At 44.9% G+C, this 25,404-nt stretch overlaps 1 protein-coding gene across 10 annotated transcripts in view; it reads right to left on the minus strand.

Annotated features, from left to right (window-relative positions):
- The window catches only part of FAN1 (FANCD2 and FANCI associated nuclease 1), a 31,837-nt gene extending 13,979 nt beyond the window's left edge, over positions 1 to 17,858 (minus strand). For 3 of the 10 annotated variants that reach the window (XR_014519181.1, XR_014519182.1, XM_083475651.1), the window contains exons 1-7: positions 17,665 to 17,808; positions 13,896 to 15,312; positions 9,024 to 9,164; positions 7,553 to 7,748; positions 5,036 to 5,269; positions 3,605 to 3,736; positions 288 to 396 (exon numbers count right to left, since the gene is read on the minus strand). Coding sequence is in view for 3 of the 10 variants with exons in the window: in XM_083475651.1 (XP_083331777.1) it covers positions 288 to 396; positions 3,605 to 3,736; positions 5,036 to 5,269; positions 7,553 to 7,748; positions 9,024 to 9,164; positions 13,896 to 15,213 (2,130 nt within the window). In the remaining 7 variants the exon portion in view is untranslated. Of the gene's footprint in view, positions 1 to 287; positions 397 to 3,604; positions 3,737 to 5,035; positions 5,270 to 7,552; positions 7,749 to 9,023; positions 9,165 to 13,895; positions 16,228 to 17,534 lie in introns of those variants that run through there. The other 7 variants (XR_014519186.1, XR_014519187.1, XM_083475649.1 and 4 more) reach the window with 5 other exon arrangements.
- Positions 17,859 to 25,404: the final 7,546 nt, after the last annotated feature.

The following is a 25,404-nucleotide window of genomic DNA, read 5'->3' on the forward strand; positions in this document are numbered from 1 at the left end:
GCCAGGACAGGCTGGTCCTTTCAGAGCTTCCAGTCGGCTTTAGGACTTTGCTAAACAAGTGCTTGTTGCCCGGCATTCCCTGGCCCCAACACATTGCGGCGCATTGCGATGCCTGGCTTCTTCACCACACAGCTTTTCGGGAATGATGAAGACACACCTCTGTGCCCTGGCCTTTTCTGAGACATACATTTTCAGGGCCCACATTTTTAATTTTGGATTTTTTAATTGCTGTAACCTGCCCTGGGACCTGCTGGTGAAAGGCAGGTTATTTATTTATTTATTATTACCTTATACATATGTAGTCTCTGCAAGATCTCAACACCCTGGGAGAGGATTCGCGTGTACACCCACCCAACAGTGAAACGCCTCAAGTATTCCGGGAGGGCTGCATGGTACCTGTAAAGGGGGGGGGGGGGCAAAAAAAACCAGGAAGTCTTTGCCATGGAACTACCCACTCTAGCTGTGATTCCTGTACTGCATGGGGTTTGAATAGATGACCCCTTGGGTCCCTTCCAATTCCATGATTCTATGAAAAAGGCTGGAGATGGGCAATTGCTTGGGAGAAGCAAAAGCTGTAAGACAGCCACCATTTCCTGCAATGTACAGGTATCCCTCCTATTGCTATGTCTGGGGAGAATCACAGCTCAGAAAGTCCCGGGTTCAATCCCTGCCATCTCCAGGTGGAGATGGGGAAGATCCCTGTCTGAAATCCTGCCTAGAGTATAGGCATTACTGATCTAGATAGGCTAACAGCCCGGCACAGTACCGCACAGCCTTCCATGTTTCCATGTTAGGAAGGGGTTCTAGCTTAGTGCGGGGGTTCTCAACAGGTGTGGCAGGACAGGATGGCATGTGTGGCAGCAAGATTCAGGGACCATCAAAGAAACACTCAACATTTCAGTGTGTAGCATGCACTGGACTCTTTTTGGATATACAGCCAGAAACAGTATCCATGCCTCTCTTCAAGAGCCTGGGCTATTCTTCTATAGTTCTCTATGACATCTTGTTGTGAACAGGGAGTTTCAACTCTGACAAATATGAAAGATCAGAAAAGAGAAAGACTTCTTTGTGGTGATGAGGAGACAAGAGTTTGTTTGTCTCAAATTAGGCCTAATACAAATGAGATTTACCTGGCAAAAGCAAGCTCACACACACCTCTCATTGAGTTAAGATACATATGCAAGAGGCTTTTTTATAATTATATTTTGGGAAGGATTCATGTTCTTACATAGCTGCATTGTTATATATTTTCTGGATGTTCCATGATCATATTATAAAGCAGTAGTGTTCTACGTTACAAATCAAGCCGTGCCAGGAGTCATTTCTTTTTTGTTTTCCAAAGTATTTCTTATCAATAAATTTTTTTTAGTGTGGTCTGAGCAATTTTTTATTCTGAAAGTGTGACCCAAAGAAAATATTTTGAGAGCCACTGGCTTAATGGCAAGAGCATCTGTTTTAAACACAGAAGATTCCAGGTTCAATTCCAGGCATCTCCAGGTCAGGCTGAAAACGTCCCACCAGAAGCCCTTGAGAGCCACTGCCAGAAGCATCGACAAAAGGGAGCAAGCTGCAACACTGGTCTGGCTTGGGCTAAGGCCGCTTCCTGCAGCCAGTCATCCCAGATCAAACAGGTTGGTTCACTATGAAGTCCAGCAAGGGCAGGGGGAGGAGATATTGAGTGGAAACAGTAGTGAGATGAGAATGCATACGACAACAAAATTATCTGAGCCCTGATGGATCAGAACGAAGGGGCCCCATCTAGTCCAGCAACCTGTTCCTACCGTGGCCAACCAAAGGCTCATTATGGGAAACCAGCAAGTAGAACCTGAGTGCACCAGCAGCACCCACCGCCCACCGCAATTACCTGCAACTGGGATTCAGAGGCATACGGCCTTCAGCTCTCTAAAATAAAAGACATTAAAGAATTGTCCAGTAGCACCTTAGAGACCAACTAAGTTTGTTCTGGGTATATGCTTTCATGTGATAGCTGAAGAAGTGTGCATGCACACTTATACCCAGAACAAACTTAGTTGGTCTCTAAGGTGCCACTGAATATTTTTTTAAAAAAAATATTTATTTTGACTGCGTCAGACCAACACAGCTACCTACCTGAATCTAAAATAAAAGAATTGTCTGTGTTGCGCAAAAAAGAAACAAGGAAGGAAGGCTGGAGTACATTTTGAAGGCAGTCGGCCAAATATCCAGAGCAGTTCACTGTAACTCTACAGAATCTTTTTGGAAGCGGAAGAGTCAACATGAGGCTGGTTCCCATATGCGCAGGGTAAAGAGGTCTTGCAAAAGGCCTCCCACATGGCCAAATCTCATGACAACAAAGACTCGCCAGTGTACTGAAGAAAGCTTATGCCACAATAGATGTTAGCCTTCTCAAAGGAATCTTTTAAACTATGAACTATAAACTGTAAAATGAGGCCCTTTATTATTCTCTTGAATTTCTGGCCAGGAACAATACCCTAAGCTATTCAAGGGTTTTACTGTCAAGAATAAATTCGCCTGCAAGCTCTTTTTCAGGGAAAAATTAAAACCCACTCCCCAATTCACCTCTGCGGAGCTGAGGAACAAAAACACGGAACTGTAACAAATAAACCCTGATGATCAATGCTTCCTAGAATAATACCAAAGCTGCAAACAGAACAGACTCTGGTTTTATTTATAGCAGAGAACATGAGCTAATTGTCAAAGGCAGGCTACACCTGCCCTGGATTCAGCCCTGATCCTGGATGCCCAGGTCTCTGCAGTGGCCAGGATTGCCTTTGCAGAGTTAAAGCCACTGTACCAGTGGAGATGCCTGATCTGTCCTGAGTGACACTCACCTTAGTTACATCCCATTTGGATTTCTGTAACACGTGGGGCTGCCTTTGAGAGGTCCTCAGAAATTTCAGCTGTCCCAAGGAGCTGCAGCCCGACTGTGGAGCAGGGCTGGTTATAGGGAGCACACGACTCCCTCATTATAGCAGCTCTCCACTGGCTATTTCTGGGAACAATTCAAAGTGCTGCTTATGACCTATAAAGCCCTTATGGCTTTGGCTTTGGCTATTTGAAGGACTGCATTCTCCCACGTGAAGCTGCCCAGCTCTTCAGTCCCACCTCCCTCCCAGGCACATCTGGTGCAGACATGGGAAGAGGGACTCTGGAATGCCTTTCCAGAGAAACTGGATTGGCTCCCTACTTGTCCTTCCTCCATCAGGTGAAGACTGCTTTAATTCTGCAAGCTTTGGGGAAATGACTGTTTTTAAGGAAATGGCTTTTAATAGTGCTGTGCTATTTTTACATCTTTTAAATGCTATTATAGTTTAATGACTTTTAAAACTGCATTTTATATGTTTTGAACTTTTGGTGTTTTATCCATGATTAATCGGGGGGGGGGGCACCTTGAGTCCTGCTTCTGGCAGAAAGGTGGGAGGATAATAATAATAATAATAATAATAATAATAATAATAATAATAATACAGCAGAAATGAGATCACACTTTGTTTCAGCCCCCCTTCCATTTTTTTGAGTACAACTTGCATCAAGCCCTAGCCCACACATGTGTTCACTGCGGATCACCCCCCTTGCCTCCTCCTGCTCTACTCAGCCTTCATACCACAAAGAAAAGTGTTCCCTCAACTCCTGCCAGATTTCCTTGGCCACCTCATAGAGTCTGTGTGCCTCCTTCCAGTTCCCATGAGTCACAGCCACAGAGATGTCATTTGACAAGTACGCAGCACTGGCATACCTAATAAGAAATAAGAAATAATAATAATAATAATAATAATAATAATAATAATAATTTAAAGCAATGATTTCAAGATGAAGGCCACCATCTCAGAACAGATTATGCTGTAGCATTTGTTTATGCAGTAGATTTATATCCCAGCTTTTAGAGATGAAACCTTTCTTCTAAGGTGCCTCACAATAGCATTATTAAGCAAATTCACACAACATATTTTAAAAGATAGTTTTAAAACACCTACTTAACAATAAAGATTACTACTATAGCAGCAGCCAGCAATCGAATTAGAACAGCATTCAGCCTGGTAATTCCTCAGAGTTACAGAATGATGTGCCACCATAATAACAGCCACCCTACTAAGTTCTGTAAACTCCACCTTCCCCAGCCAGTTGCCCTTCAGCTGCTTTAGGAAGCAACTTCCATCAGACCTCGCTGACACGGTCTGATCTGCATCTAGAGAGTGCCAGGTTGGGGAAGACTGCCTACAATTATGGTAAAAGTACCACCTGCCAAATCCCAACTAGAACAGAATTTCTTAAATGTGGAATCATGGCATCATGCCATAACTCCCAAACCTGTGAGCTGAGTCCCCAAATCTTTTTTCAGAGGTTCACAGGTTACCCACTCCAAGTTTAGGGTCTATATTTATATCAAGAGAGGTGGATGGGTAAGTGGACCTCAACTTATGAACATTCTTTCCTTTTACACATACCGTGGGTTTCAAAGATTTAATGTTTAAATTTGCATGCAGCTTTTTAATTTGCATCACTGTCAGAACAATCAAATACCAAACCATTTTAAATCATAAAATATCAACATATGGATCATGTCAATGGCCCATCTAGTCCAGCGTCCTGTTCTCCCAGTGGGAAAGCTGCAGGCAGGGTCCGAGCAGCAGAACACTCTTCCCTGACAATCCAAAAAACAACCCAGTTGGATTATATGGACATTGTCACATTTTAAACTCATCATAAAGCAAACGTAGCAATTCATTAGAAACATGTCAACAATAATAAGGCCAGAAGCAGTACTATACAAAAACTAACAAAATGTATAAAAACTTTCACAGAGGTTAAAAACCTAAGGTGTGCAGAATTTCAGGTGGGAAGCGTGTGCTGCCCTCAGGTCCTGCTTCCAGGCTTCCCCTGGGCACCTGGTTGGGCACTATGAGAACAGGACGCTGGATTAGGTGGTCTCTGGCCTCGTCCAGCAGGGCTCCTTCTGTAAAAAGGAAGAAGAAGAAGAAAAACTACAGTAAGAAGGGGGGAAACAGCATCCAGGGCCTTCTGGATGCCTCCCTACCGGATGAAATCATCCCGATCCTGGAATATCTGGGTTTTCCTGTTGACTGTGTAACTGGGGAAGATCATGCGGCCCATGTTCACCATGAGGACTGTGGAAAGTTGTCCTTGGCCGCCACTTCCAGCTTCTTCATCCTCCACTGGGTCAGTCAGGGAAAAGAGCAGCAGCACCCGTGAGAAGACTGTCCGGGGAACTTTATGAACCCTGACAGATCTGCCAGCCACATCTTTTGCTCTGAGGAGTACGCAACAAGAAGAAGGAAAAGGAAAGTCAAAATGAACTAAACACCCTCAGGTCTTCTACAGAGACACATGGTCTAACACTTGCTTAGAATTATGTCCCACAATGTCCAATGGGGCCGACTCTTTTGTAAGGGTGAGGCTCTTTAAAAGGATTTTAGCCCCTAAACCATTTTTTCCCAACTGTTTCTCTGGCAGATTACTAGGCTGCTGGGGATATTCACAGCTTAGGCCAGGGTTTGCCAACCGTTCTGGGCCTATGGGTCCATCTGCAGATAGGAGGCATTGTCCTGGACCCCACAAACGCACCGTCTGCAACCCAGTAAACAGCACACCTTATTTATTTGCTTGCAACAGGATGCTTCTTTCTAGTCTAATTCCATTGATGGGAGGGTGAGTGTGGATGTGGGTGTAAATGTATTTATCACAAAGCATACATAAGGATAAAAGGAAGCAAGCACTTTCCAAAACGTTAGTGCCTCTTACAGAATTGAGAAAGACTTGTAGACAAAACAAAACATCATCATCACCACATGCCCCATGGGATTGCAGGAGCTGCACTAGATGACCTGTGGGGTACACATCCAACTCTACAATTCTGTGACTCCAAATGTCCAAGTTCTCCTGTCTTCTCAAGTGACTCCTCCCTTCCCTCCGTGGCCCCTGAGATCTGTGAACTTCTTCCAAGAATTCTAACATCAGCCATCCTCAACCCACTAGACGAACATCAGAGCCAGGCAACAGGAATGGACAATGTTGAGCTGCAGTCCAAATTATCCAGAAGGTACCAAGGTTGGGAAATGCCAAGTGACATAGGACAACCTTCTCTCTCTCAGGACCCTCCCCCCCCCCCCATTTCTATGAAGCCACTGCCTGATCCCTTAAGCCTTGATGCCAACTGAAACTGGACCAAGTTAACTATCTATTTTTTGAGTCACTGCCCTGTTCCCCCGCTGCTAGAACAGTTACTGCATGCTCCTTGCAAACAGGTTATTTGGATTGAAGGTGGTCCTTTTCCTAAAGCAAACAGCTCTGCAAACTTTACTCAGCAACAATATAATAATCTCAAATCATGCAACTGGAAGCTGCTGGGCTAACTTCAGCAAGGCAATGGAACACACCACATCTAAATTTACTACACATACATTATCATGAAATTTGGTTTGTTGCTCTGATGCAAAAAATTAATACACAGGGTGAAAGCGCTAAGAAAAGGAAACCAAACAGACAAATCTGGTGAGCTATGGTACCGTTTCATTGAATTTGCATGTAACAAAAATTTTATATCTCCTCAAACACATGGCAATTTATGGCTAACAACTCTTGGTTAAATGCACTATCGTCTATATTGCTCCTTGTACCATCGTATTGCAATGACCTTGTCCATGCATCAGTGATATTGATTTCTTGTTATTTTCAATCAGAAAGTTCCATTTCATTTATGTTCACCCTTTTTATGCGTATGAAAGCGAAATGAATATGTTTAAACAACATCAGCTCAGGAATAGAATTTCCCTGAGCTTTATGTTCTTCCCCTGCCACCTGCAAAAATGGATATGACAATGCAGCTGAAGTGCTGAGATGCTCCTCCAAAATCACACACACGTCAACCAGGATATTCATCTGCTTAAAAACCAGTGCATAGCTCAAGAGTGAATTATAAAAAGGAGAGTCTCCTGAAAGGTGCCTGCTGTGCTTACGGCAGCTGTTGAAAACTGGATTACAGTGGAGCAGAAAGCACAGCATTTCTTGAAGCAAAGAACAGAGGCTTTGCCAAAACCAAATATCCTCTAGCCTCCACCTTTCTAGAGGCTTTAAAAAGTGTGGGAGCAAATCATGGAGACACAGAATACTGGCATGTTTTCCTGTCTCTGTTGGGAACAGAATTCAACTTCCTGAGAAGTAGCAATCTCATTCCTTTCTTTTTTTGAAAGAAAAATTCACCAAAAACAGAAATGCAGGAAAGAGATATATCTCACAGGTGCCATTTGAAAGGACGGGCTCTTTATTTCTGCAATACACCAACTGTCTTATGGACAAAAATGCCTTATTTCCTTGTTTCTTGGCGAATCAAGCTCAAAACTTTCTGCTAACGACTGAAAGGACAAGATTTTCATCTATCAGTCTTTAACAACAGAAAGTTTTGCAACGTAGTTAATTGCCATCTTTTACTGAGGTTGCAGAATCTAGCTTTGCCTGGCCTGGGTGGCCCTGATGCAGAATTCTGATGTTTTTATTTCATCATTTTAGAAGGGAAGGCACTCAAAAGTTAAGTTACCTTTTCAGAATCACATTCCCAATGCCAGCTTGGTTCCTGCTGAAGACTGAGCGCTGCTTTGACAACTGGAAGAAATCTTCCAGGAGCTGCTGTTTCTGTGCATTTGGGTTTGGCAGGTGGAAGACCTTTGCTAAGGTTTTCAGCTCAGGGGCAGAAAGCAAGTCAAGAGCCTCAGACAGATCTTTTAATTCTGCCTCTGCAGGTACACAGGGAAAAATGCAAGAATAATGAAAGGGACTCCCCATAGATACCCAAGTCCTTTGCTACATGAAATTCCAAAGAATGCCACACAGTCATTGTGTAAGTTACGACACATCCTGTGCTTAAAGCATGAGGTTTTACTGCCTTATTACACACACACCACACATATTATAAACCGTGCTATGAATACCACAAATTTAAAAAGCTACTTGTGGTGGAGGGGCAGGGAGGGACTAATTTACAAAGGATAAGTTGACCAAGAGATGCTAACAATAACAGAGTAGAAGCTGCAGGGGCTGTTTTGGGGGAAGCTTTAAAGGTCTCTCCTGATTCTCTGAAGAGGCTGTGGCCCAGTCATTCAAGTCTGGTGGCAGAGGCACCTGATTGGTATGCAGGGAATGAGATGCAGGCTCTGAAGCTAGCAGGTCCCACATGGGAAGGACCAGGCAGCAGATCTGCCTCTTCATCAGGGCTACTGTTGTACTCAAACCCCTCTCCCCAGCTATCTGATCCTTCAGTGGGAGATACCAGGGACTGAACCCAAGATGCTATACATACAAAGTATGCAGAGTCTCCTGCCTATAATTTAAGCTGAAACCCAGCAAACTGCAAAGGGGCATTTTACATTTACTTGTGTCCGTGTCCTTCCCACCTTGTAGATTTGGGGCAGGTAACAAGACCCTGAGGAATATCAAGGAGAGAAAATACAGGAAACTCTCAACTTACACAGGGATTATGTTCCAGGGATCACGCCTAAAGCAAAAATTGCATATAGCAAAAACACCCTGAGTTCAATGGTGGGTGAGATTGCCAAAGTCTTTTTTTCCCCAGACGTCTGTTCCCTTTCCACCCCATTTTATTTATTTATTTATTTATTTATTTATTTATTTATTTACCACCCAAAGTTGCAAGTTACCTGCAGTACAAAACTGAAGGCACAAATCATCCCAGGCCTACGCTATCTCTACAAGTGAGATCTTCCTGGATTGTACCATTCCAGAGTGTATGCAGGGAGGTCAACTTTTTGAATGCTGCCCATGTTTAAAACAACCCCCAAAACTCCTATCTTACGGAAAGCAGTATTACCTCCCCCTCTCCCTGATATGCTACTTACATCAATATTTTGTTTTTCCTTTTCATACGGGGCTACTTTTTTTATCTACTCCCACCCCCACCAAAAAAACCCCACCTGCAGTGGTGCAGTTCAGAAATGGAACTATCACATTATTTTATTCCACATAACTGTCATGCAAACTTTTAACAGACATACCTGACTGCAAGAATCCTGTTCCAACAAGCTCGTTGATGTATGATGAGAGATCCTCAGCAATCTCCGAGTAGACTATCTTGTTCGTTTTTATCCAACTCAGCTTGCGTTGGAAAAGCCTGACGTATAACTTCTGAGCGCTGGCTGCAGTGGCATCATAAACCAGGAGAAGGACAGAGAAAATTCTAAAGGTGCTTTCTAAGTCTGGAATTGCATCCACATCTACACCAGTGGTTCCCAAAGCTTTTCAGGCTCCTGCCCCCTTAGTTCCATAAACTCATCCCCAATGCCTCCCACCCTACCCTATAGAAAGCATTATTCAGAACATATAATAGCTCAATAAAATTCAAAACAGTAACAATCAATGGCACATTTAGTCAAAATCCAATCAAAACTATTTAGTTAAATTAATCCAACGAAAGAGATGAACTTGAGGCAGTGGTCCTAGCTCTTCTTCTGGTAGTCATTTACAGTTTCACCGCTACCCTAACATCCACTTGCCTCTTAGGGCCCCTCTAGGTAATTCCACTTCCCCAGGGGAGACACCACCCACTTTGGGAACCACTACAAAATACTTGGAAGACACACGGCAGCTTTGCTGTCAAACGCACATCAGCTGGCCCTGATCAAAGTTCAAACGCATCCCCAACTCTTTTGATATGTGACTTTAAAAAACATGCTGAACAAGGGTGGCTGCAAAGCACACTGGGATTGGCCTGCTCAGGAGTTCGGAAAGTGGGAATCGCATCACTGCCGATCAGCTGCAAATCCTGATTGGCCACACCAAGAACTTCTGAATGGGAGCTTTTGAGAGGAGCCCATCCTAGTGGAGACTGCACCTGGCGCCAAATGTAAAAGGCACCCAATACAAGGCCTGCTTGCAAAGCAACAACCAGGAGTGCACTCTGAGGTTTCTGGTTCCAGCCCAGGATGCAACAGGAGAAAGAAAAGAATTGGGATCCCAGTTATTGCCTTTCAAGTCAGGTCATCTGACATCACGTGAACATCTGTAACTGACAAGTGGGAGGCCCTTGCCACCTGTCAAACTGACCAGCAAGGGGAGAGGAGCTCAGGGTCTAATCTGCCATTGCATCCTGTTCCGCATCCCTGATTTATTTAGGTTGCTTTATTCACTTACACCGGGGGTTTTGTTATATCTTGCCATTCTTATCCGTCTGCTCCTTGGTTTTACATGAGATGGGGGGGGGCGTTTAAGTCAGAAAATGACTACTAATTCATTTTCCCTTCGGGTTCTTAAACTTTCTTCACTTTTCCCCAACATTTTCCTCCACCCCAGGGTGTCACAATAAAGAGAATTTCATGCAACCTTCTACCAAGAGGAAGAATATACCGTATTTTTTGCACCATAACACTCACTTTTTTCCTCCTAAAAAGTAAGGGGAAATGTCTGTGCGTGTTATGGAGGGAATGCCTACGGGTGGCATGCCTACAGATTTTCCTCCTCTAAAAACTACATGCGTGTTATGGTCCGGTGCGTGTTATAGAGCTCAAAGCCCAGGTACTCAAAGCCCAGGTTGTCATTTTCCCAGTGGGGATGAGGATCCTTTGATGTTCTCCCTCTGATACTTCCCAAGTCAAAAAGCCAGAAATAATGCTGATTTTACAGATCATCATCCCTCTTTCTTACTTCTCCCTTCAGCGGTGGTGGATGGGTGCGGGAGACACTTAAGATTTAATATACCATTATGTCCTGCTATTTTAAAAAAGCAAACTCGGTGACAATATTACAGTAAAGCAAAACATCCTTTTCTAATTTGCGAAAGAACCCTGCTGGAGCAGATTCCGGCTCATCACGGGAGACCTGAAGTTGCAATCAGGATACATGCTTACCTGAGAGGAAGACATACCAAAAACATACAGAAAGTCACCAGCTTACAAGGATCAGGCCTGCTTCCCAAAGTCATCCAGGTGCTCTAGGAAGCCCACAACCTGGGAAGCCAAGTCTGGGCAGACCATCTAGTTCTATATTATCTACGCCGATTCTTTGTGGTTCTCCAGGATTCCAGACTGGGCTATTCCCCAGCCCTACCTGGAGATTTCAGGATTGAGCCCGCAACCTTCTGCATTCCAAGCAAATGCACTTTCACCTTTCCTCAGATCTCACCTTGGGACATGAACTCACTTAGATGGCTTTTAGATTATCCCTTCTCCCTGAGCCTCAGTTTTCCTTATATGTAACATGGGGAAAATATTATTTGCATACCTAAGAGGGAGTATTGGAAGACAGGCAGTGATCATGAACGGCTTTGAAAGCTCTAGAGCAGTGTTTCTTATAAGTACCCCACATTATATTCACCTGAGGAGGGATACGACTCAACTCTCCAAAGGAGTAAGCGATTTTTCTTAAGTTTGGGAAGTGCTCCTCTCTAAAGCATCATCCTTCTCCCTTGGGTCCCTGGACATTGGTGGACTACAACTCCCTTTATCCTTGCCAATTGGCCTCTCTGGTGGGTGACGATGGGGGCTGCAGTCCAATAACATCCGGGCATCCAAGATTGGGAACAGCATCTTTATGGCAAAATGAAAGTATAGCAAGGTTATTAGGTGAAGGGCTAATTACAAACTCTCACTGAGATTTTGTTTAAAACATTTCAGGTCATGGTTCCCAAAAGTTCACAGCGGCTGTCAAAAAGATGAAGTACATTAAAAATGCTGAAACATCAAGATGGAAGTGGACAATGGACGCAAGAGATGAGGGACCCTGCAGAGAGAGCTCAGTCCTTCAGCTGATAAAATTCATGTGGGCCAGGTAACAAAAGACATTGGCAAATCGGTTCTGAGTTGGGAAACACTTCCAACTGCATTTCAAAACACACGGCTTATAAAACAGCCATTCGCTTTATCACCTGAGTACAGCAAGGATCGCCTCCAGGGGATCAGATAGAGAAGACTTAGCTTTATTTTTAGGCCACAGAAGGCTAATTTGAGCTAAGAAGAGAAAAATGTTGTGGCCCAGCAGTTTATCAAAGATTAGGCTTGATGAGGAGGAAAGATTTCATGGGGGCGGGGGGAAACTGGATGCCCATTTTATCCAAAATCAACTTCACTCTCCTATAGAAGAAGAAGAGGAGTTTGGATTTGATATCCCGCCTTTCACTCCTTTTAAGGAGTCTCAAATAGGTCCCTGTGGATCACGCAGAAGCCCTGCTTCCCAGTAGCCCCAACTTGCAAAGCAGAAATTATTGCTCAAGCAGAGTGATCATGCCCTGGTGCAGCCTCTTTCCCAGGTGCTTATCACCAGCCCAACATCAAAGGCTCATAGAGCTGTAAGAAATTGTATCTGCCTCTTAGCAGAAACCAACCAATTGGGGAGCATGTAAGTTATGCAAAGAGCTCATCTAATGGCACGGCTTAACATCTCTGCATACAGGAACCAAACAGAAGCTGTCTGCTTGGCAAATTAATGTGCTCTGCTTACTGTCTTAAATCCAAATCCCACTAGATGTGCAGGGCATGAAGGGTCGCCCCTCTTTCCTCTCAAGTAAAAAAAAAATCAGGACAAGTGGGGAGGCCAACCTGTCCCCATCGATCAGCTAGGGAGGCACAAGTCCAGTGTTAGAAACTGAGCTATAAAAGCTATTTGCCATATGGCCCCTTAAACCTAGGTTACAGTCAGGTACATTAACAGAATGCTTAGGTGCCTGTCTAGGGATATGTTTGGGTTGTTGTTTTTTTGTAAGATTACAAAGATGAAAATGAATTGTGGATATTGTCAGCTCCAGCTAAAATCTGACTCATGCCATAGCACCACAGGGAGAAAAAAGCTGTTGTGTGTCAGGCGCCATTCTGGCACCCAAGCATCTTCACTTGGTCACAAATGACTGATAGCCAGGTGCAAAATGTGCCTGGCTAATTTCAAAAACTGCAGGTGCCCCGGTGCTGGCTTCCTCCTTCCTCCTCTTCATTTTGCCTATTAAGACTGTGAACCTGTGAGAAAGAACTGCCTCACACTTTAACATATGCGCAGAGCTTAGAAAACAGCAGGTGCTTTTTAAAGTGGTGTATATTATTGTTTATTACTCTATGTGCATGTAGTCATCTCCCCGCATCCCAACCCAAGAGGACAGTCATCACCTGCCGCGATATTACTTCAGAGGTTAGCTGCTGCAACCTCCAACTACCCAAAGGTGGGGCACAGGTAGCTGCCTCAGACCAGGCAAGATTGTTTGTCCATCTAGCCCAGGATTAAATAAATAATGACACGGTGTAATATGTCATGTGCTGTTGTTCATCTGAGGTTGTATTTACCTAATTTTAAGACCTGCTAAAGAACAGGTTATTGTTATGTCCTCAAATGTAAAACCACAGAATTCAAATAGGGTGTACTTTCTTTTTCCCATGACTGTATATGTGAGGGTCACCCCTGGAGATTTTTATACAGTGGTGCCCCGCAAGACGAATGCCTCACAAGACGGAAAACCCGCTAGACGAAAGGGTTTTCCGTTTTTGAGCTGCTTCACAAGACAAATTTCCCTATGGGCTTGCTTCGCAAGACGAAAACGTCTTGCAAGTGTTCCGATTTTTTTTCGCTTTTCCCTCTTTCTAAGCCGCTAATAGCCTTTTAGCCGCTAAGCCGCTAAGCCTTTAATAGCCGCTAATCCGCTAAATCGCTAATAGCGCTAATCCACTAATAGGGTTGCTTCGCAAGACGAAAAAACTGCTAGACGAAGAGACTCACGGAACGGATTATTTTCGTCTTGCGAGGCACCACTGTACTTCTGCAAATCTTGGGTTTACCTCAAGTCTGCTGAGACTTACTTTTCTTGTGCAGTGTGGTTTTGATTCTAGATAGGCAGAAACCCTTGAGGGCTTGATAGAGATCAACATTAGAATATGGAATATAATATTAGCTACCTGAGAGTTGGTAGAACTTTGCAATGGTGTCCAGATCATTCTCATCAAACAGCCTCTGATCATCCTCATTCTCTAGCACAGCCTGCAGGACCATCAGAAAATTCTGAAGATAATATGGTTGCCCTCCTGGGTCTTCTCCACGGCTGAGTCCACTGAGAACCACCTCTAAAATGTTGCTGCTTGGACTCTGAGAATTCATGTTTTCCAAAGGTCCCAAACCAACACAATCAACCACTTCATTTTTTAAGTCTGTATGATCTTCCATAGGAAGTACTTCCATGTCACCCCCCACAAAAGAGATATTTTGTGTCTGATTGCAACAAGTACCTTTCACATTGGGCAACAGAGCCTGTTCACCAGAAGAGAGGTCTGTGGTTTCCAAGTCTGACGGTGCTTCTTTACTATAAGCTGTTGAACATACTGCAAGCTTGCAAATATCAGAATCCAAGTCCTCCTTAGGAGTATTTTGCTCCTTGTTGTCCTCTGTTGGCAGCCCAACTTCACCGCAAGCAAGATGATCAGATGGAAACAGTCCAGGAGCAGAAGCATCACCACCACCCAAGAGTGTTTGTGCGCCACCTTCCCATGTGGGGTCCAGGGTTTCTCGTTTGCCTTCGAATCCTTCCTTTCGACTAGGTTGTCTCTGAAGCCTTGAAAAGGGCAACCAGTTTTCTTTCTGGGAAGAAGTGGTGCCTTCTGGATTCTCCTCTCTAGAGCTGTCACACACATCTTGAGCTGGTCGAGACTTAGCATCCCAAGAAAAGATGCTGCCACCTTCAGCACGACGCTTCCTGGACAATTTGGTTGACAGCCTTCCCAGGGAGATCTTCCCAACTGCCTGAACCTCTGGCTCACCATTGCCCAGCAGGAAACCGCTGCCCTTCTTAAAGTATGGGCTCACCTGTCCTCCCACCTCAGGTTTTGTTTCAGAGTTGTCACCTACTAACTTCTCTGGAGTCGAGGCATTATTTGCAAAGTACGGACTGCAACCACCAGGCACATTTTCAACTGATGGGCCTGCACCCACGTCAGGCGCCGAACCAACCAGAATCCTATCATCATCCCGGCTCTTTTGACACACTTCATCAATGTGCTGGTTGATTCCATATCTTGCTACCATCTGCCCACACAAAGGACAGGCAACTCTGGCAGGGGGGACATTATTGAACAATGAAGCAATTGAGCAAGAGGATGCAGATAAAGGCAGTGTCCCTTCCACACCCGTCCCTTGCTTCCTCCTGGCAGGTTTTATCCTCTTCCTATTGAGGGCTGAGCTTCTACAAGGCCTTTTATTTCCTGGGAGCTCTTCTTCTGCCATTGCAGGAACCCAAGATAAGGTGAATGTAGGAGCCGCCTCATGCAAACGGAAAAAAAACTCTTCACGTCAAGTTATCAAAAGCATTTTTCATGGCCTTGCCTGCAATGAATAAACAGCAGAAGTGATGGCTTAAGTTTTGCATCAACAATAACAACAATAAATTCATAGGTGGTAGGCTTATGAAAAAGTTAAAAATGTTTTGTCATTTTAATTATCAATCACATGCACACCTCACATTTCCTCCTAGGAGCTCAAGGAGGCATATACGGTCCTTTCCCCCCAATTTATCAATACAACAACCCTGTGAGGTAAGCTTGGCTGAGAACTGCTGATTGGTCTAAGGTCAACAAGTGAGTTATATCACCAAGTGGGGATTGAACCCAGGTCTCCCTAATCAAACATTCTAACCACTACACAACACTGGCTCTACGTAAGGACATGGAGTGATATCCAAGTAAGTCATAACCAGATGCAATCAACTTACTTAAGTAAGAAGTCAATGGGACTACTCTGAGTATCTTATCATTGGGTATCACCTAGATTCTGGAACAATTTGCCAATGAAGCTATTAGTACTATTGATATTAGGGTATCTTAAGGGATTTAGTAGCAATGCAAAATTTAAACTTGGCTATTAGTTTCTTCCAGATTTTATTCCAAACTGGATTTAATGTAGAAAGTGTCCAAGTTAGTAAAAGCAAGTACACTTAATAAGGAGATTAGCAAGTATCAAGTTAGTAATAATTTTTTTTTAAATATGATCTTTGGTTGCTTGAGCTGCCTTTTTGTTTTTGTCTCAACCTCTTAGTTGTTTCCCCATCAATACTAAACCAGAAATATGCAATTCTTTCTTCCATATTCTTCCACTGCTGCTGTTGCCTTCTTTTTTCTTGTTCCACTCTCTAAAAAAATAATTTGTAAGCATCTTGGGACGAGGAACCATATTTTTAGTCATGTTAGCATTTTGTAAAGTACACATGGGTGGACAGACTTCAGGCTTGACGGATCTATTTGGCTTCTGCAAAAGTACCTTGAGATTCATCAGTCAGGGCCAGATGCAAACTGGTGGGACAGGCAGACCTTTAGAATTAAGGGCCAGGGTGCCTCTAAGCACAAGCCCAGCCCAGGAATTTGTTTTCAGGATTAGAAGCAATTTTACACTTTCATGCATAAGTCCACTCCTGGTTTTCCCAAAAAGCATTTTTCCTTTCAGCAACGAAATTACATAACCAGAGATACCACTGTAAAGTTTCTTTGTTGCAGCCTTTGTCAAGTAACTGAGCTTTCCTTGCCATTCTCCTGCAAATCAGCTGAACCTGATCTACCTTTTCTGCTCACTCCTGCTGTAAAGCACAAAGTACAAGACCTCTTAAATGCTTCTGTGATGCCGTAATGATTCCACTATAAGCAGATGAAAGCATGTTAAGTTTTGAATATGCTATTAAGAAAGTGATCAATCTTAGAACTATTTTTTTTTGAAGAACTACAGTACTATCCCATTTCCCACTCATGTCAATAATTAAGAGGAAAATGAGTAAACTGATTTATTTTAACATAACTGGGCACATTCATTCACATTTGCCTTTTCATTTTTTAACCTCTCAATTTGTTACAGCCCTGCAACGAGTTAGTTGCAAAAAGTGCCTGAGAATCCCCATTTCAGAAACCAATTGATGGGCCTGTGCACCAGATTAGTGGATTCTCTCCCACCACTAGTGGCTTATAATAAGCCAATTATTTATCCTTGTATTTCAAAGGGGGATACTACTGCACCACAGCATTCAAGACACTCCATCAAAGCGAGACAGAAGGGAAAGATGCAGACTGCCATGATTTTTTAAATAAGAGACACGAATCAATTCAGTGAAGGGTTTGAACCCAGGTTCAGATTCTGGCTTAATCATGACACACACTGGATGGCACCGGACTGCGAATTAGGCTCAGTCTGATCTACCTCAAGTGGGACGTGGGTGGCGCTGTGGGTTAAACCACAGAGCCTAGGACTTGCCAATCAGAAGGTCGGCAGTTCGAATCCCCATGACGGGGTGAACTCCGTTGCTCGGTCCCAGCTCCTGCCAAGCTAGCAGTTTGAAAGCATGTCGAAGTGCAAGTAGATAAATAGGTACCACTCTGGCGGGAAGGGAAACGGTGTTTCCGTGCGCTGCTCTGGTTTGCCAGAAGCGGCTTAGTCCTGCTGGCCACATGACCCGGAAGCTGTACGCCAGCTCCCTTGGCCAATAAAGCGAGATGAGCGCCGCAACCCCAGAGTCGGTCACGACTGGACCTAATGGTCAGGGGCCCCTTTCCCTTTCCCTAATCTACCTCAAAGGGCTCTTGTGAAGATAAAACACGAGGAGAGAGTATAACACATGCCGCCAATACTTGGAAGGGTAAACACTCCACAAAGAGCGAGCGCTGCTGAATTCAAGCACTTGAACACCCGGCAGGAAACCGTCTTGTCTTCCTATCTTGGGAGCCGCGGGCGGAATTCAGGGCCAGTTCAAGACATACACGCCTCCGGCCCTCCTTCCCCGACGCGGGGAAGCCAGAAGCGGCTGCTCGCCAAACCTGAGCGGCGGCGGGGAAGGATCGGGGCCCGCGCGGCGGGAAGAGGCCGGAGGAGGAGGAGACACGGCAGAGGCCCCGCCCACCGCCCTTCTTGCTCCGCGCCCCACCGCCAGGCAAGTGCAATCCATCCCCGCGTCAGGCCTGCGTGGCCGATGCCGGAGCCATGGATCGAAGCGCGGCCCGGGATTCCCAGTTGCCGCGAGGACGAGCGTGGGAGGCAGAGACTGAGGCGACCCCCTTCCTCATCCGCCACGCGGGGGCCTTGTCTTTGCCCGAGGTCGTGAGGCGCAAGGCGGCGCTGCCCTCTTTCTCCACTTTTTAAAAGAGAGCTTCATGTTGATTTCTGTATTTCCAAACGGCGTGATGCCAGCTCTATGAGTCTGATTCTGTGTGCGCACTGGGTGCAAGCTGTGCTCGTGCGCTTATAGATTTTATTATATTTTAGCTGAAAGCCTCATTGAGAAGGTTTCCATCGTTTAATGACAATGATAGCAGTGGCTTAGAAGCGTCATCATAAGCAAATAAAGACAACCACCATTCCTAGTAGAAACAATAGTACCTTTTCCAAACATGATATCATTAGTGAGAGCAGTTAAATTAATCATACAATGTGTACATCATTTTAAATTAAGGCTGAAGAATTTGCATGCACTTACCAGAGAGTAAGTCCCATTGAACTAAATGGAGCTTACTTCTGAGTAGATATGCCAATAAATTTACTCACAGGATGTTAGCAGCCAACCCACACACTGTAAGTATATTTAGCTAGGTTTTAATATTTTTGGAGACCACTTCGTTTCACCTGAAAAGTGTTGTATAAATACAGTACTTCAATACATATCCCAAATCAACATTAAACTGTTAAATGTTGTGAAGTAAACGTATTGTTATAGGATTTGTGAGCAGGGAGCAGGGTTGGTCTGGATGGCATCTGGGAGTCTTTTCTAGGCTTGGCAGGTTTGGAATCTAGTAGAAGAAGCTGCTGAACTGGTCAGACCAGCTTCTCTGTACACTTACCAGCATCCGAAGGAGTGAGATGTACTGCCATAGTGACACTGAGAATGCTTCCAGAAGGAGAGGAGTGGACCTTTTCCCACCTCACCTGGCTGGATGGCATCATGTCATCCTAGGAAAAAGAACTATAGGCCACAGGAGACTGTCTGCATGTGAGCTTTTTACTAGGATGGAAGCTGGACAGAGGAGTTTGTCTTGCTTTGTGGTCAATCCCAAAGCTATATTTTATCTCTTGTGCTCATAAAATAAATACCTGAAAAAATGTCAGGTTGCTGCCACCACCCCCCACCCCCCAATAGCTGGTGGTTATGCTCATGAACCAAATGGGAACTCTTGGTGCATTCTCCAGTGCTGTGCTGATGGCAGCAGTGAATACACACAAACACACACACCCTAACTAGTGACAGATCAATTGCCCTCCATGAGCTGGAAATAAACCCACAACCCAGAGATCAAGAGTCTCATGCTGTACCAACTGAGCTATGCCAGTAGTCCAATGAACTACCACCTGAGGTTCAGATCATGGATATGACAGGGCCTTCTCAATAATGGCACCCAAACTCTGGAGCACCTTTCCTTGAGTCCTGGTCCTTGTTGACCATTAGAAAGCCAGGTAATATCTCCTTCTTCCAGCAGGACTTTCACACTGGACAGCTGTTCACTGGCATTCTTAAACAGTTATGTGACCTGCTGCCTTGGTGGCCTTTGGGGTAGAAAGGCAGCATATGCATTTTAATATAAATTGATGGCATATGTTGCCAAAAGATGTGATGGTGATTGCTGTCTTAGACAGCTTTAAGAGGGATTTTAAAAATCATGGGGGAGACTTGGTTAAGCAATGGCTTTTAGCCATGATGGCTAGATGGACCCTCCCTGTTCAGAGGCAGTCTACCTTTGAATATCAGGACTGGGATATCCCCCTGCCCGTGGGCTGCCTAGAAGCATCTAGTTGATCACTGTGTGACGCACGATGCTGGATGATCCTTTGGTCTGATGCAGCGGGACTCTTCTGATGTTTCTAAGCAAGGATTGAAATCCTATTGCTGTCCTTTCTTCTCTTGCTATTAATGCATGGCACCATGCAGCGTTCTGCAGGCAAGATTGGAGGAGGGGGGCAAGAGAAAAACTTTGAATAGCTTCTCCTCTGTCACACGAAATCAACTGAATTTACCTTCTATTTCCATTAACTGTTGTGACCGTGCCCTCGATCACTCGCTTAAGTAGAGTCTTTTAATTTATTTTTCAGATAGTGACCTTAAGGCCTCTCTCTATTAGCCATAATTGTGGTCTCTTGCGTTCTCTTGAAACTTTTTTTGAACGAATGCAGTTCTCCCCTCTATGTGACTTTAATTAACTGTGACAAATTCCGCCCAAAGCACATTTGCAAATAACACATAATTTATGAGGTCAGAGAAGAAAAAATATTTAGTGCCCTATTAAATCAACCAACAGGCATTTCTTTCAGGTACTTAATGGCATCATTTGATGGGCAGCCCACCCCCATCTTTCCCAACACTCTGCAGTAATGCATTTAGAGTACATACATTTCTTGGGAACCTTAAAAGGGGCAATTAAGGCAAACTATAGATCTGAAAGGTAATTTTGCAGGCAGGGAATGGGTGCCATGAATTCCCAAGCAATTTTGCCGAACTCCAACCTTAAGGTGGGATGGCAGTGGTTTAACCATCACAGCAAGATAGAAACACCAGCTGGGAGGGTTAATCAAATATCTATTATGAGACGGCTCTTTGGGGGAAGTTCTTTGCTCAGAGGTGCAGCAGCCATAGTTTCTCCCAGACATTTGCTGGAATCAAGAGGGCTTGTGAAAGAAAACAGGTTTTCAGGAGACGGGCCATCGCTCAGGGGTAGAGCATCTCCTGTACATGCAGAATAATAATAATAATAATTTTTTATTTGTATCCCACCCTCCTCAGCCGAAGCTGGGCTCAGGGCAGCTAACAACAATAAAATGATACAATATTCTAAAATCATTCCATTATAAAATTTATTCAAATCAAATTGATGGCAACCATTGGGCTAGAGAAGGGGCTAGGTTCAATCCCCAGCATCTCTGGGTGGGGATGGGCAAGACTCCTGCCTTAAACCTTGGTCAGCTTTGTAATCCCTCCTGGCCAGGCCCTGCCTCCTATAATTTTCAGAGCGTGGAATGGAGGGGTCTGCTTATGAACAACATTGCATTTTACAGTAAACTAATTCTCAACAACCATATAAAGCAAGTCATTACTCTGAGCTAGATCTCACTCCACTCACCATGCAAATTTATTCCCAGGTCAGCCCGATAAATGCATACAGCCAAAGCACATTCCTTTTCACTGCTCGTGGTACAGTATGCTTTCGACAAGGGTTACACAGAACCCAAAACAGATTTTGACAGATTGCAAGGATCCTGAGGATTCACAGAACAACTGGCTGCTTCCATGTGGGGTTACACTTTGCTTGTGGGGACTTCGGGGTTTTATTCGTTTTAGTGTCAGGAGCGTTCACATCCCACTGGCATCTTGAAGCGCCCTACTTCAAACAGCAAGCTGGAGTGCTCGCCTCCAAGCAAAGGCACTCAAAAGAAGGCTGAGGTATTTACTTCTAAGGACCTTTGCTACACATGCACCACAAAAGTTCAAACAGCAGCACTGTTTGGAATCAGGTTTTACCAAGAGGGAATTTAACTGTCCTCTAGGACAGTGTTTCCCAAACGTTTTTGGGCAACGGCACACCTGTTTACTGAAAAAAAATCTCGCGGCACACCACCATTAAAGCCCCGCCCCGTGACGTCAGCGCGCAGCGTCACGCCGGGAGGGACGCACAAAAGTGAAAGTTTTTTCCCTCCCCCTTGCTGGGGAACCTCCAAGCTTTGGGGGTGGGAGGAGGCAGCAGAGCGAGGGACTGAGGGACGGCGGCAACTGAGGCGGCGGCGGCTGAGGCAGAGCTGGGAAGGGGGTTTCCAGGGGACACGGCAGCTCCTCGAAAGGCTTCTCTCAGCTGCGCTCAATCCGCCTCGGAGAGGATTTCCCCTCCGGTCCCATGCGTTTGTTTGGGGCATCGCTCCGGCTGCTCCCTCTCCCGCCGCGCAGGAGCGATGCCTCTCTCTGGCTCTTCCTCCGCGCAGGCTGAGGGAGGGAGGGAGGGGCGCGTGTGACCCGTCTCTGCTGGGAGACCAAACCCAGCGAGGCAGAGTCGCGCGGAGGCGCCCAGGCAGCGCTGCCGGCTGCGAGGAGGAGCGCCAGGCAGCAGCAGGAGGCGCGGCCTCTCCTCGCCGCCGCCGCCCCGCCTCTCGCCGCCCGACTCGCCCGCCTCCCTCCAGGCATCTCGCGGCACACTAGGCAACGTCTCACGGCACACTCGTGTGCCGCGGAACACTGGTTGGGAAACACTGCTCTAGGAGTCAGAGTAGCAGCAGCAGCTAGGCCAAAAATCAAAAGGATTACATATTATATATGCAGGACTACAAAAGGGCATGTGGATACTATGAAGGCAGGCAGAGAAATCAACAAAAAGCATGCAAAGCACAGCTATAGCATTAGGAAAGGGATCTGCTGACATCTCTGACTGAGGCTCTGATGAAATGAATATAGTAATCAATGCCCAATATCCAAAAAGCCAACTGTGCCAGACTTCCCTTAAGATTGCAAAACATAGACCAGCCTCCTACTTTTTAAAAAGTTGAAGAAAGTGCTTCATGGTGTCCCAGCACTGAAAGGGGGGTGGAGTGACATCTAGTCTGTTCCTCTGTGCAGGAAGTCCCAAGTTTAGCATCCCTGAAAGATGGTTGTCCAGCCTCTGCCTCAAGACTAGCAAGCAAGGGAGAGCCCACCACCCCACTAGGTAAATTTATCTCCTGTATGTCAAGCCAATTAGATCTGGTCCTTCTCTCTGGGGTAGCAGCAAATGTATTGCTGCCCTCTTCTATGATGCCTGTGCATGAATTTGTTTCATGGGTGTAGATCAGTCCACGCTGTCTTTGAAGTAAGGCTCTGTTCCGATGGCATGAGTAGTCCTGGTGGATGAAAAAAGCTCAAGAGATCCAGAGCTTAGCCGACACTCATGATGTACAGAGTTTCTTTAAAGCCACAAAGACCATCTATGGGCCAATAAATCATGACGTATGCCCCCTATGCTCAGCAGACGGTACCACACTTCTAAAAGATAAAGAAGCTATTGCACTGCGCTGGAAAGAGCATTACCAACATCTCCATAACCGCAACTCCCCCGTAGCTGCTGAGGTCCTCTCACAAATTCCACAAAACCAAGTTAGAGATCAGTTTGCAGTATCTCCAAATCTGGGAGAGTTGTGTACAGCTATTAGCCAAATGAAAAACAACAAAGCCATGGGATACCTGCCAAAATCTTCAAAGTGGGTGGAATTGAATTTAAACAACTTCATAAGCTCATCAAAAAAATCAAGGAGAAGAAATCCCAGCAGACTTTAGGGATGCCAAAATTATCAATCTCTTTTAAAAAGGTGACAGAACTGATTGCGGAAACTATCAAGGCATCTCTCTATTAGCTGCGGCTGGCAAAACTATTGCAAGGATCTTAGCTAACTGTCTCTTAACAATATCAGAGGTGACCCTTCCTGAATCCCAAAATGGTTTTCAGCCTTCTAGGGGGATAGTGGACATGATTTTCACCACTCGACAGCTTCAGGAAAAATGCAGAGAGCAAAACCAACCCCTGTATATGGTGTTTATTGACCTGACTAAATCTTAATGCCCTGTGCACTGTCCTTCTGAAAATTGGCTGCCTAGATAAATTTGTAATCATTCAGCTCCTCCATGATAATATGACAGCAACGATCACAGATAACAATGGCTCTCAAAATGAACCATTCACAGTGGGATCAGGAGTTAAACAGGGTTGTGTTATTGCCCCAACTCTATTTATTATTTTCATTGCCATGATCCTACACTTTATTGAAGGGAAACTCCCTACTGGAATAGAAATCATGTATTGAACAGATGGAAAACTCTTCAATCTGCGCAGGCTGAAAGCAAAGAGCAAGGTTACCGTAACTTCTGTCATAGAGCTTCAGTATGCTGATGACAACGTAGTGTGCGCACACTCAGAGGATGACCTCCAAACCGTCCTAAATATCTTCCCAGAAGCTTATGAACAGCTTGGCCTATCACTCAACATCCAAAAAACCAAAGTGCTGCACCAACAAGTACAAAATAACCCCTCTGCAGCTCCACAAATCCAACTCAATGGTGCAACGTTGGAAAATGTTGATCACTTTTCCTACCTGGGCAGTTATCTTTCCACAAGGGCCGAAATTGATGCCGAAATCCAGCACTGCCTGAGCTCTGCGAGTGTGGCTTTCTCCTGATTGAAGTGCAGAGTGTTTGAGGACCGGGACATTCACAGGGAAACCAAAATGCTTGTTTACAAATCTATTGTATTACCAACCTTACTATATGCTTGTGAAACATGGACCACTTATCAATGCCATATCCAACTAAAAGATTCCATCAACGGTGTCTCCGAAAAAATTTACACATTACTTGGGAAGACAGGGGAACTAATACCAGTGTACTGGAAGAAGCAAAGATCACCAGTGTTGAAGCAATGATTTTTCACCATTCTCTTGGTTTCCAAGTTTTCCATCTCGGCTTTGCCATCTCGGCATAGTCGATCAGCTTCTCTGGTAGGCGAAGTTGCTCATTTGTCTTTCATGCCTTGTCCATGAAGCCAACACATGGAAGCAGGAGACAGTACAACCCTGCTGGCCCTGCTCTCCGGTGTGTCAACCAGAAGCCGTGAAAAAAAAGCACTTGACTGTGCAAGATTCCTGACCACATACATAGAGCATCTGCAGCCAAGTGTGGGTAGGGGCTTTACTCAACATTCCTGCCTACATGAAAATTTTGGCGGTGGAGTCAGAAGGGCAAATGATGTCAGGGGTTTGGCCCTCCTCCATGTGTTTACAATTCCAGAATGGAAGGAAAGTGCAAACTATACCTTACATATCTGACTATAATGGCAAACTATGGTTTGTTATAAATTGAGGAAGTATTTAAAGTACCCAAATGCTTGTTTGTGTAATGTGAAACTACAATTTGGAATTGCATGTCAACAAAGTTAGTGTCCCCTTAAAAAATAGTGGGCATTAAAAAAGGTAAAAGATGCGTCTCTGTGTACATGAGCCAAAATATTGATTACAGTGGTACCTCTGGTTGCGAACAGGATCCATTCTGGAGGCCCATTCACAACATGAAAATAGCGCAACCCGAGGCGCCATATCTGCACAGGTGTGCAGTGCAATTTGGCGCTTGTGCACATGCGCGAAGTGCAATTTAGTGCTTGTGTGCATGGGTGAGTGGCGAAACCCGGAAATAGCCCTTTCCGGTACTTCCGGGTTGCTGCAGGACATAACCTGAAACAACGTAACATGAAGCAAACATAACATGAGGTATGACTGTACCTGAAAGTGCCTGTGTGACAGTGGAGCCCGCCGTTTGATAATTACCAGCGTGCCTGTGTAACCCATGCCCAATGGCCTCTGTTAAGTGGGTTTGCTTTGAGTAATGGAAGAGTTATTTTCAATATAACTTGTCCTTTTAAACAGCTTTATGCAAAGCAGAGAATAAAAACAGGC

The sequence above is a fragment of the Podarcis liolepis genome (genome assembly GCF_965112155.1).
Source record: "Podarcis liolepis genome assembly, chromosome: 14".
NCBI lineage: Eukaryota > Metazoa > Chordata > Lepidosauria > Squamata > Lacertidae > Podarcis > Podarcis liolepis.